The sequence below is a fragment of the Camelus bactrianus genome, chromosome 11, assembly GCF_048773025.1.
Source record: "Camelus bactrianus isolate YW-2024 breed Bactrian camel chromosome 11, ASM4877302v1, whole genome shotgun sequence".
Lineage (NCBI taxonomy): Eukaryota > Metazoa > Chordata > Mammalia > Artiodactyla > Camelidae > Camelus > Camelus bactrianus.
In genome coordinates, this window is record NC_133549.1 from 71,889,127 (window position 1) to 71,901,641 (window position 12,515).

General features: G+C 49.0%; 1 protein-coding gene across 15 annotated transcripts in view; it reads right to left on the reverse strand.

Annotated features, from left to right (window-relative positions):
• Nucleotides 1-12,515, reverse strand: part of KCNMA1 (potassium calcium-activated channel subfamily M alpha 1) — a 705,404-nt gene that overhangs the window by 491,035 nt on the left and 201,854 nt on the right. For all 15 annotated transcript variants that reach the window (XM_045522775.2, XM_045522776.2, XM_074374290.1 and 12 more), the window contains exon 2: nt 5,784-5,945. In XM_045522775.2, the coding sequence (XP_045378731.2) occupies nt 5,784-5,945 (162 nt within the window). The remainder of the gene's footprint in view (nt 1-5,783; nt 5,946-12,515) is intronic.

Here is a 12,515-nt window from a genome sequence, read left to right on the forward strand (position 1 = left end):
CTATTTGGGTTCTTCTTGTTTGGGACCCTCTATGCTTCCTGTACTTGCATATCTGATTCCTTCTTTAGGTTTGGTAAGTTTTCAGTCATGATTTCTTCAAATACCTTTTTGATCCCCTTTGCTCTTTCTTCTCCTGCTGGGACCCCTATTATGCATAGGTTAGCATGTTTTATATTATCCCATAGGTCCCTTATATTGTTTTCACTGGTTTCTATTTGCTTTTCTGTCTGCTGTTCTGATTGGGTGACTTCCGTTATCCTGTCTTCTACATCACTTATTCATTCCTCTGCATTGTTTAGTTGGCTTTTGACAGCCTTTAGGTCAGCTCTCATCTCTGCCATTGAGCTTCCTGTGTTTAATTGGCTCCTCTTTATAGTTTCAATTTCCTTTTTGAAGTATTCTCTGTCTCTATTCACAATCTCTCTTAGTTCCTTCAGTGCTTTGATCACTCCCTTTCGGAAATCATGATCTAGTAGACTGTAAAGGTCTATTTCACTGACGATTCTTTCAGGGGATTTTCCTTGTTCTTTTAATTGGGAGTGGTTCCTCTGCTTCTTCATTTTACTTATATCTCTCTGGCACTATGGATTTTGGACTATCAGTTATCTGCTGTGGTCCTGAAGTGATTTATTTATTTGTTCATTTTTTTTAAAGAGGATGTGGAAATAAAACTAAAAAAAAAAAAGCAAAAAACCCAAAAATTATACAAAAAAAATTTTAAATAAATAAAATTTGAAGTTTAAAATGAGGAAAAATTTTAAAAACCAAATAAAAATAAAAATTAAAAAGAACAAATTTAAATTTTTAAAATTTGTTTTCAAAAATTTTAAAAGAAAAAAGATTTAAAAACAGAATACCTAAATAACAGAACAAAGTCAAAAAAAGTCAAAATTTTTTTAATTTAAAAAAATTTAAAGAGGAAAAGAAAATCTTTTAAGATTAAAAAATAAAAAGCATAAAAATTAAAAAGTAAAAAATAAAAATTTTTTAAAAAGAGGAAAAAAAAGGAGAATATATTCCCATGTAGACTGTGCTTCTAATAATGTTGTTGTGAAGTCTGTTTTAAGTACTACCTTACTTTTAGAAAGATTTCATTTGACTCACAAAACTCTATGGCGCACATAATCACATACGTGGAAAGTTCAAATAGGAAGCCAAGGGGAAGTGAGAGAAAAGACGCAGAGATGAAGCTGGGCAGATATGAATACATAGCATGCAAAACCTGAGATACTGTGTATTTCCAATGGGCCACAAACTTGGCTCCAAGCAGCTACTACAAAAAGTGGGCCATGAGCCCTTTCCCAAGTTAGAGTGTCTACTAGAGGTTCACCAGGAGGACCACAGCAATTGTGGCACAAAGAACTATTTACTCCAAGTCTGTGCATAAGCAGGTAACGTGAGATGTAGTGAACAGAGTCCCCAGCAAGACCCAAACACCTGGGAGGTATCTCAACAGCATTTAGTGCTACACAGAAACATTCCTTGGTGTGGGCCCACTCCAAATCCCAAAGTGCAGCTGATCAATTCTCCTAGTATGATCGCAAATTTTGAATTAAGTAGGTATCTATTTTATAATCAGAAAACAAATATTTTGAATTTAAAAAAGATAAGGGAAACAGTCATCCTTGACTGTCTGGGGGTGCACTGTGATACAGAATCCCTCAGCCATCATTCCCAGAGAAGGCTCTGCCCAGTCCTGCTGTTTCTGTGAAGCTGAGCCTGAGTGCCCAGACAAGAGAAAAGGCAGAGACAGGCTACTCTGAGACCTGGTTAAGGAATGTTTATCACCTTGGTGATGAAGCCCCAGGTGTTAACTATAAAAAGCACTGGTGACCGGCGACTCTCATTTGTCACTGTTTACATTGAGCTCTACAACTTTGTATCTAGTTTATCCATATAAATAATTCACACCCTGCATCTCTGGTGCTCATTGCCTTATGCCCATTGCCTTGAACAGTGCCTGGTGCAGTTGAGAAATAAGTACTTACTTACTGAATGATGAGAGATCCTGGACAACAAGTGAATCTACGGGCCTGCTGAAGTTGTCTGGGCGAACCCTTCCCCACCTGGGCCTTACCCCAACTTTAAGTCTCTCACCTGTGGCAGTGAGACAGGTGAGAAAGGGGCCCAGATGTGGAGGCCAAGCTCCTGAGCTGTGCGTCAAGGAAAACAAATTAAAAATTGAAAAGGGAAACTGAACAACCAGGTGTCTAGTCTTGCTTGAGTCTCGCTATGGTGAAGATAAACACTGGGACAGTTCAAGACAAACAGCTCTGGGTTCTGAACAGGCAGAGCTGCTTTCTCATGTGCAGTGAGGATGTGGTATGAAATCTGTTCCTTGCTCAGGGCAAGAACCTGTCTTCCCTAAAGAAGAGGGCTGGCTCTGAAGGTTCTGCCCGAAGGTACACGGAGCTGCTGGCTCTCTAAGCAGGGGGACTTTGCTCTGAACACACCAGCGCAGCCCAGGCAGCATTTTCTCCAAGGAGACCTCCGGCAGCTGGCATCATGGGACGTCCCAGGCAAGGAGACCTGGGCAGACCACACTATCCACACAAATGTTAAGAGAATCAGGCCAGTCTCGGGACCTAATTGACTTGGGGACAATAATGTCAAAATGCCACAGCCACAGCAAGAGCTCACAGTGGCTTTGAAAAGAAAAGGCGTTATCTTGAACTGATAAGTAATGACACTGAAGGAGCACTAGACAGGAGTCCAGAGGCCAGCACGTACTAGCCTGGTTCTGTCACTTCACTGCCCTTCTGAGGCCTCGGTTTGTTCAACTGTAAAATGGACATAAATTCACTGATAGGATTGGCTTCCTGGCTTCTTCATAATGAACCCCTACAACACAACAGCCAAACTGGAGATATGCAGTGAATGCAGTGTGGTCCTTACCCTTCAACCTGATAAGAACATACAGGGCCTGGCCCAGCATCTGGCTCCCGAGAGGCTCATAAGAATGTTGTCATCAGCAGTAGCTTCAAGGTGGCTGCTGGATGCACTTGGCCTGTGAGTTCTACTGCTAAATACCACACACATCCAGCCACCTGCCTCCACCGTGTGGTCCTAGTTCAGGCCTTGCCTCACCAGGTCCGCTGCAGTAAGGCACCCTCTCCTGACCTGTCACAGGTGCTGGGAGCTCACTATCCCAACCATCCCAGCATCTCTGAGCTCCTGCCTCACCAATTTGGTCTCTACTTGTCTATTTGTGTTCCTCTCAGCACAACCACCAATCACAAGGCCACTCCCTAAAAAATCTCCTTTTCCTACAAAATTCAGCTTTAGCTCAGCATTTGAAGACCTGATAAGCTGCCTTCTGCTCACTGTCACAGTCTTACATCCCCTCGAGGGCCTGTGTGTTCACAGCCCAGGCCTCAGTCCTCCGATGCACCACACCTCTGCTCTGCTCCTGATGTTCCCTTGCTCTGGAATAATCTCTCCTTTGACTTTCAAGATCCTAACTCACATTGCCAAGCTAAACTCAAATGCCTTCTGTTTTATTAGTATTCTCAGCTTCTGGCCTCGTAAGGGATCCCCTTTCTTGTTTTCAAGTTCAGTTATGTTTTTATTTTTGATATTGTCACTGTCATCAAATGTGCTCAGTTCACTTTGAACTGGAAGATGCTGCTCAAAGGTTTTTCTCTCTGTGAAGCCCTAGAAGGCTTTCTTGACATTCCCCTTCTTCCCTATACTCAGCCTCCCCCGCCATACACAACTTATGCAATGTTTGTACTCAGAGTATTTCTCCTCCAGAAACTCCTCCAATAACTTCCATCCACAGGGCAGTGGAATTAGGGTTTTCCATGGGGATGAAAAAACACCTGGCCCAGAGCTGGTTCTCAGTATCTCTTAGCTGATGCTGAAGAAGACAGTTAGAACTGTTGTCCTCAGTGGCTACACGGAAGTAGCTGGCATCACATGTGTGCACCAAACTGTTGGCTGCTCCCCATCCACTATCACTGCTGACCGTATAGAATGCACTGCCTCCATTTCATCCCATGTGAATACCCAGACCCAGAATTCAACCTCCTTAAGTTTCCAACACTGAATCCACTCACACAAGTGTGAAAAGGCAATGGAGACTTTACTGAAGACTCTGGAGGGGAGATGAAGGTGGTGGTCACATAGCACAGCCCACAACAAGCCATCTTCGATTCCTCACTAGACAGGGCTACCCAGTCTCTCCTGGGTCCCACCGACCCAGACTGTCCCCCTCTGCCTTTCTCCACACCACAACTGGCCTCACCAGTTTCTCTCTCTTCCTCTCCAAATTCCTAACTTTAAATTTTGCTGCCAATTAATGTCAGCCATGACTTCAAAACCAGATTCTTCAGAAGCCTTAGCTCCCAGAGGTCCCTCAGTTAACAGAACCCTGTCCTCCTTGAAGGCCGTTTGGCCACCACCTTTGTGACTCAAGCATGATGACATTCAGTGTCTTAATCCTTCCCTTAAGTTGTTGGTGAGATATTTTATCCCAAGCATAATGTAGAGTTCTCCCCAAGAAGGATTCTTGATGAGTGAAGTTTTACCACCTCTCTGTCATCTATAGCCACCTCCTCGCTGAGTTTCTGCCATGAAACATTGAGAGTGATTACCTCTATCTTCCAGCATCCCTGACTGATCTTCAATTCCCCCCAAGTCACCAGGACATCCCCATTTATTCCATCTCTGAGCCAAATGACTTTTGACCAAGCCCCAGCTTCAGGCCCAGGAAGGGCAACCCATACAAACCAGTTTCCAGAATCACATGAAGTCATTTGGAATACAACATCCTTCTCAGGGAACTTCTTGACTCTAAGCAGACCCCAGAAAGCTGGTGGACAGGGCTACCCAAGGAAGGAGCTTGGTCTGGCTGTGCTGACCAACTCCACTTGTTCACCCCAAATCGTCACCATCTTTGCACTGAAAGACCCATGTCCCAGGACCCCCAGGCAAACAAGGATGGTTGGTTACTACAGGTTTGTCCCACCCACCATCCTTGCCAAGAACCCACAGCTCATAAGGACAGTCAGTGAAGCCAAGCTCCACACGAGCAAATCAGAGAGAATGCAATAAATGCACAGAGAAGGGGAGGATGAGCCCTGGCTGCAGGTGGGGCTGGGAGACAGGCTCCCAGAAATAAGGTCACACGAGCAATGGGGCCAAGCACGGGGCCAACAGTCTCAGGTGGGCTGCTGACAAGTTACACCATTGGCATGACTGAGGAATTCCACCCTGGGCAGGATCCCAATGACACAGGGTGGGAGATTAGGAAACTATGGCAGCCAGGAGACAACAGCAACATCCCTAGGTGGTACACACAGGTGCACGCACACACACGCATGCACACATACACACACACATACACACAGAACTCCCTGGAGCCTAGCATTTATGGGGCTTCCACAAATTCTGAGCACACATTTCTTTGACCCTCTCTCCTTTCCACGAGTGTCAAGCTGTGTACGTGTGTGTGTGTGTGTCTGTGTGTGTACTGCGTGTGTACGCATGTGCACACCTATTCTGCTGGCAGAGGAAATGCCCTACATCCTCCCCAACAGACCGTCTCTGCCCCGGACGCAGCCCCAGTGTGCAAATCCCTGCACGAACCACTGGCTTAGATGTGCACAAAGAAGCCAGCCTCTCCTCCATGACCACGACGACGTAAGCACTCGCTCTTCTCCCCCACCTCCTGATAGCCAGTGGCCAGGAAAAGACCCAGTGAAACATCGCATCCCCATAAACACAGAGATCGTGGACCAGAAAGCAGGCCTCCTCCTGTGAGGAGGGAGCTGGGGACTCACCAGGACTCTGCCAGTCAGCGTCTGGGCAGATATCATCACCCCCGCCCAGTCTTTCACGGAGGTCATCCAGCCGACCTCAGCTGCCACCGCCTCCTCTTTTTCGTCCGCTGGCTTGAGAGTGCCGTCTGCCTGGCTTGAGCCATTGTTAATCTTCTGGGCCTCCTGGCAACAGAGAACAAGAGTTGAGACACAGGCACCAAGCAGATTTTAAAAACACAACCTACCCAAAAGAATCAAAGCCAGAGGGGCCCCCACTGAGATGGGAAACGGCTTGAAGGCACAGGGGTTGGGAAAAAGGGATGGATTATGGCTTTGATTGTTCTTTTAAAATCTTTTTTAAAAGAATTTTTCCTTTGTTTCCTCTTAAAATATCTTTGTGAAAGAAAAAAGAATGAAATTATTCTCTTCCCATTTGAAAGGACAAGAATCACGAAGCTCAGGAGGGAAACCAACCTGTCTAGGGTCATGGAATGGCTGGGAAAGAGATGAGATCAGCATTCTGCCTGCCCAGCCTTCACAGCCTTCTCATAGGTGCACCCTGCTTTCCTAAGGAAATCTCCATCTCCTCATCCCAGACTGTGTGGTCCAAAAGGGACTGAAGGTCCACACTGGCCCCAGGAATGGCTACTGGTCAATCAGACCAGTCCATCCCTCTGGCAATAGCAACTGGACCAAGGATGGTTACATGAGCCGTGCCAACCCAACAAGACTCAAGCCTGGGGCTTTTGCTGCAAAGAATAAGAGGTAATCCTTCCCTGAGAATGAAGCCACGAGGGGAAACTACAAATGATAGAATACTGATGTCATCATTTGAACACCTGAATCCAGCTTTGCCTGAAATCCACCCCAGAACTTTTTAGTTACAGGAAGCAATAAATTCCCCTTCATGGCTAAAAATGTGCTTGAGGAAAAAAGGCTGACTTCATTAGATAACTGAGCCCCACATAGGGCCCATATAGGGCCCTAAAACTTGCATGTTATGTGCCCTCTGCCTAGAGTACTCTTCTCACAGAGGGTCACAGTTTAGTCCCTCACCTCCCTCAAGTCTTTGAGATGTTACATTTTCAATAATTCTGCTCTGGCTACTCTTTTAAAATTCCAACTGTCTTCTGACGTGTTGCCCTTTCTGCTTTATTTTTCTCCATAGCATTTAAAACTTCTAACACACTCCATAATTCACTTACTATTTAATTTACAGTCTGCCTCCCCCAGCTGCTGAATTCCAAGCACCTAAAAGAGTGTCTGGCATGTAGTTGTCTCAATAAACATGAATGAATAAAAAAGGTTATAAGTGTCATCCCCCTCACTGACTACAGAGCCTGGGCTTAGGGGTTACCAAATAAAATACAGGATTCCCAGAGATTTTAGTTTCAAATAAACAACAAATAATTTTTTAGTATAAGTATGTCCCAAAGATTGCATGGGACATACTTATATTAAAAACATATTCATTGTCTAGAATTTAAATTTAACTGGGCTCCCTACTCAAATAACCACTAAGATTATTTGTGCAAACATAGATGTTTAAAAAGATGCCAGCAAAAATAGGTTCATCATTTAAAATGCTAGAATTAGTTAAAACAAACTGAGCTGGGGGATCACTGTGAATTGGAGTGAAGAGGAAAACCCAAAGGCAGAGGCAAAAATCTTGGTCTGCAGTGAATGAGGGTGAGGCAGGCTGGGAGGCACTGAATGAGTCACCCCCTTGGGGATTCGCAGGCAGGCAGGAAGCTGCTCCCAATGCCTGGTTATCCCCCACCAGCCACCCCTGACTCAGGGATGCTGGGCAGACAGATGGAGGACCAGCAACACCAGGCGCTCATGTTTAATTTCCAAGTGTACTGGCCCCCTCGGTGATTGAACAGTCCAAGAGGAGGCCTGAGGAGGTGGGGTACAGAATGGACATATTTGGGGGCCACCTGCTGACGTCTGTGGAGCCCACAGCCCAAGCCACCCAAGGCCAGTCTCAATGGCCTGTTAGGACCTCGAGTCTTGGCCATGTGGAGACTGCACAAGTGGGTGTCCTGGGAGAGACAGAGGCCCTGATCTGGAGGCAGCCTTAGTAACGGAAGGTGTAGACTCAGCTTTCCTCTCCTGTAAGATGCCTGCCCCATAGGTGTTAGCAGGATTAAACAGTGACCAATGACACAGAAAACACCGTTTCATTAATTAGTCTCACCACCTCCTGCTTCTTCGAGAGCCACAGACACTTAGCCATGGTTCTCTAACTTGAGTGGCACCAGAACCCCCCAGAGGGCTTGTTACAATTGTGCTGGGCCCCACTCCCGACCCTCACTTCTAACAAATAGCCTTCCCAGGTAATGCTGAGGCTGCTGGTCTGGAACCCCAGTTTGAGAACCACTGCCTATCATCTTGATGTGGCATGATCATCCCTGCCCTGATATGAAATGGGGCGTGAACCTTAGCCCCCAGCTCGGTGCTGGCCTCTCCTCTCACCCAGACCAGGAAGAGATCAGGACAAGGAGCAGGTCCTCACATCAGAGGTGCTTGTTTCCCCTTGGCAGCGTCTCCCAGGCACATTTCTGAGCTGGTCCAGGGCCACGGCCCGGGGGCCTGGAGAGCTAGCTCTTTGTTCCTCAATCCTGGGGTGCAGGCTCCCCAGCCACCCGGCGGACCCTGGAGGAGGGAATCGGCAAGGAAAGGGCTGGGAGGCAGGGAGTCCTCTCCAGTCACGGTGGTTTCAGTGCATCAATAATTCAGAGCACAAGAGGCATATGGCAGATAATGGTCTCTTGCCAGCCCTCTTACCTATTGTTTTACAAGGCATTCATTATTTTAATTACTTTATGATAGGCAAGGAAAAACACAGACTAAAGGGAGATAATGCTCTCAATATCATTTGCTTACTCTGGATGTTGTGAGCTTAATTACGCGTGGGCGGTAGAACTGGGGGAGTGGCTGGCGGGGGGGAGGCTGGAGCCTTGCAAAGCCTGAAGCCAGGCGGCCAGGTTAGCGCTCCTTGGTCTGGAGGAAAAGCCCCTCTGTACCTCTGACCTCACTCTGGCCAAAGCATCCCTCATCAGGACAGGTGGAACCCCTACTCCGGAGAAAGGGTATGGAGGCCCAGAAAGTTAAGTGGCCTTGCTGAGGACATGCAGGGGTGGGGGTGGAGAGAGTGGGAAGGGGCAGAGCCCATTATAACAGTGACTGACCGCCATTTATCAAGCCAGAACTGGGTATCAGCAACTAAAACTTAAGTGCCTTCTCGGCATTATCTTGCTTAGACCTTATAATAAATCCAACAGGCAGGTGGAATTGCCCCCAATTTATAGACAGGCCAACTGAGAGCAGATACTTCTCAGGGGAAAGCACAGAGCCTGAGAACTCAGGCTGGGGACAGCGAGCCCATCTGGCCTTAGGTCTGCTCTGCCACTTACAAGCCGGCTACCTCGAGCATGTTAGCTCACAGCCTCAGCCTCCTCCGTGTAAAATGGGGACAACCACACAGACCCTGTTAAGGTGGTGGTGAAACTTACAACACACCATGCTTGGGTCAGGGCTGAGGTGTGGCAGGCATAGCCACCTTGACGGAGCACCCACTGATGGGCAGGTTGGCTCCAAGGATATTCAGTTAAAGCTGCACCATTGATTGGGGCCCTGGGATGGACACTGGCCCAGAGTGAAACCGTAATAATTACAGAACAGAGGAGAAACAAGTGTAGGTTCTAACAGCTATGAGGTTTCGCCTAGGTAATGGGCCCCCAGGAGGTAAAGTGCCTGCCCAAATTCTGGAGGGGTTCCAGCAGGTGCTGTGTGGCTCTCCCCTAGGACCGCGGGGACAGGGATCCCTACACACTCAGCTCTGGACCAAGCGACCTCTTAGATCCCTTCTGACTCAAAGCCCCATTAGCTCAACCTCCCAGTGTGATGAAGAGACAGAGGACCAGAGAGAGGCTGCTCCCTGAGTCCCAGCACACTGCTGTCTCCTGTGCCCCACAGGACGCTGCCTAGGGGGGAATGGGGCTTTGTTTTGAATGACAGAGGGGGCATCCCTCCATCCCCAGACCTTCCACTTGCCCCTGCAGAGAAGGACCCAGCCCCCTGCTGGGAGGACTCCTGAGCTGGGTCAGATAGGCGCCCACTGGTGTCAGGAGAGAACTGGCCCTGGTCCCTGCTCATCCTCCAGGAAATCACTGTGGGGTGGGGTGGGGGGTGTGGAAGAGAGACAGCCCCACTAGCTACAGGCTCCAGCTACCCTAGCCTCAGACAGACCATCACATATTTTCTGAAATGGAGAAAAGGATCTCTTGGAACAAAGAGGAACAAGGAGGAGGGAGGAGGAGAGAGAAAATGAGACTGGGCGGTCCCTGGGGGTGTCCTGGCAAGTGGATGTCCAGCCACAGCCACTCTCCTGGGAAAGGGGCTCTGTCTGGCTTAAAAGGCCCCTCTCCCTCCAGCCTTGCCCTCTCTCCCCCTAGAGTTTTGTGCAAAAGAAGCCACAGCTGTCTCCTGGGGACAACAAGGGACAAAATCTAATCTCAGTGCCCAGACTGAAGGATGGGGAGGGCTGCAGGGTGACAGTGCAGGTACAGAAGGCTAGAGGGGCACTGGGGAGCAGAGTGGCCAACTGTCCCCTCCTACTGAATGTCCACACTGGCTGCCTCTCACAGGGCTGGGCCTGCACCCTCACCGTCAGTGACTTCCTGTCAACACGGCCACAGAGGGCCTCACCCTCCAATGTCCCCTGTGCCGAGGGTCTGACCAGGCCACAGTCAACCGTCCAGTATTCACTGTCCAGAGTACACAGCTGTTGGATGTCTGGGCATTGCCCCTGAACCATCAGGTCAAAGACCAAAGCCTGAGAAGGGACCTCAGCCATCCCTTCGGATGTCAACCCCCTCACTGTACGGATGAGAATGCTGAGGCCTAGAGGAAGTCACGTGCCCAGTGCCACCCTGCCCCACCAGGTAGTAACCGAGCCAAGACGCAAACCCTCAGCTGGCTCTACTTCTCTTCTCTTTTGTTGCTTCCCAGACAGGATGATTCCTCTGAATCCAGACCCAGGGAACCCATCGCTCCCAATCAGCTCCCTGCCCCATAAGTCTACAATCTGGAATCCGAGTGTTCCCAGTACCAGCAGAAGCCTCCACCTGGCCTGGTACAGGTGGGTTTGGGTGTGGGGGCCCCACAAGGCAAAGTTTCTTGTCTTCAAAGTGCCCAGCTTTCCCCAGCAGTAGGAGATGCCCTGGCCCAGCACGGGGAGCAGGCCTGTGCCAATCCCAGGACCACACCACCTCTAGTCCTCAGATCCAGGCTGTCTCCGCCTCTCATCCTTCTTGAATTGGACCCAGTATACTGGGAACATCTGTTGTGTGACAGGAAGAGCTCTGAGGATTGAAAGTCCAGCTTTCTTAGACAAGTCATTTCATTTCCCAAAGCCTCTTCTGTAATAAGGATGTGTCCTGCTTTGTAATCTGGTAAGGTGGAGCACAGCACTTTCTGAAAGTACCAACGTCTTTACAAAGAGGGGCAAGGATGGTATCGTGGCTTACCTCTCAGATCCCTGCCCAGCTGCACCTTCCAGGGCAGGGCCCCCATTAACTCCCCAGGCCCCAACAGGATGTTGGAATTGCCAAGCCCTGACAGGTGGCTCACTGTGCTGGCCACACCCTCCCTGTGAGCCTCTGCCACACCTGCTCCTGCCCGGCTGGGCTCACTGCCCCTCCAGGTGCCAGGTGCCACTCTGAGCACCACACCTGCTGTGCGACTGCATCAGGGATGAAGCAGGGGATGGGCAGCCACCAGGAGGATTCAGAGTCGCCTGGCTGATCCCTGCCGAGGCCACCCGCACCTCCCTCCCCATGAAGCTCCAAGTCTATCTCGGGTTTCATTACATCTCAGCTGGATCTGGGAAGGTGTTTAAGCAGTGATCATCTGAGAGGAAAGCCCCTCTTAAAAACATAAGTCAGATTGTGTCACCACTGGGCCGACACCACCTCCCTCCCGTGGCTTCCATCCCACTCAGAGGACCAGACACAGACTTCACAGTCCAACCCACACAAACTGTCCCACTCCTGACGTCATCCCCATCATCCTCCAAGTCTCCCACTCCCTTGCTTGCTCACTCCAGCCGCACTAGCCTCCTTGTGCCGCCAGAATGTTCCAGGCCCACTCCCAGCTGCAGCTGACTGCCCTGGCTGCTCCCCCTGCCCCAGAGAGCCACAGCTGTTCTGTCCCCTCACACTTTGTTCAAACCCTCACCTTACTGGTGAGCACTTCCCTGCCCACACCCTTGAAAATGACACCCACCCCTCTCCCACTCCCCATCTATGCTCTATGCCTCCCTAGAGCATTTATATGACCATCTGCACACTTCAATCAACTTTTATTGCCTGTAAGCTCCATGAGGGGAAGAATCTTCACCTCTTCTGTTCACTGCTGTATCCTCAACAATAAAACATTATGAGCTCAGAGGAAGTGAGCACTGGACACATCTTGGTGAAAGGTAGGAAGGAAAGAAGGGTGTAGTAGGGAGGGAGGGAGAAAAGGAGGAGAAAAAAGAGGAAGGGAGGGAAGAAGGGGAGCAGCAACAGATGGGAAGTCAGTTGTTGGCAAGCACGATATCCAGAACAGATAATATTACTAAGAAGTAGTGATGGTGACCGTACCGGCCATTGTTTCTGGGCAGCATCAGAGCAACTCTGAGGTAGGTCTGAATATGCTCACTTGCATACGAGGGGTTAGGCAGCTGGTCCAGGAAGACACAGTCAG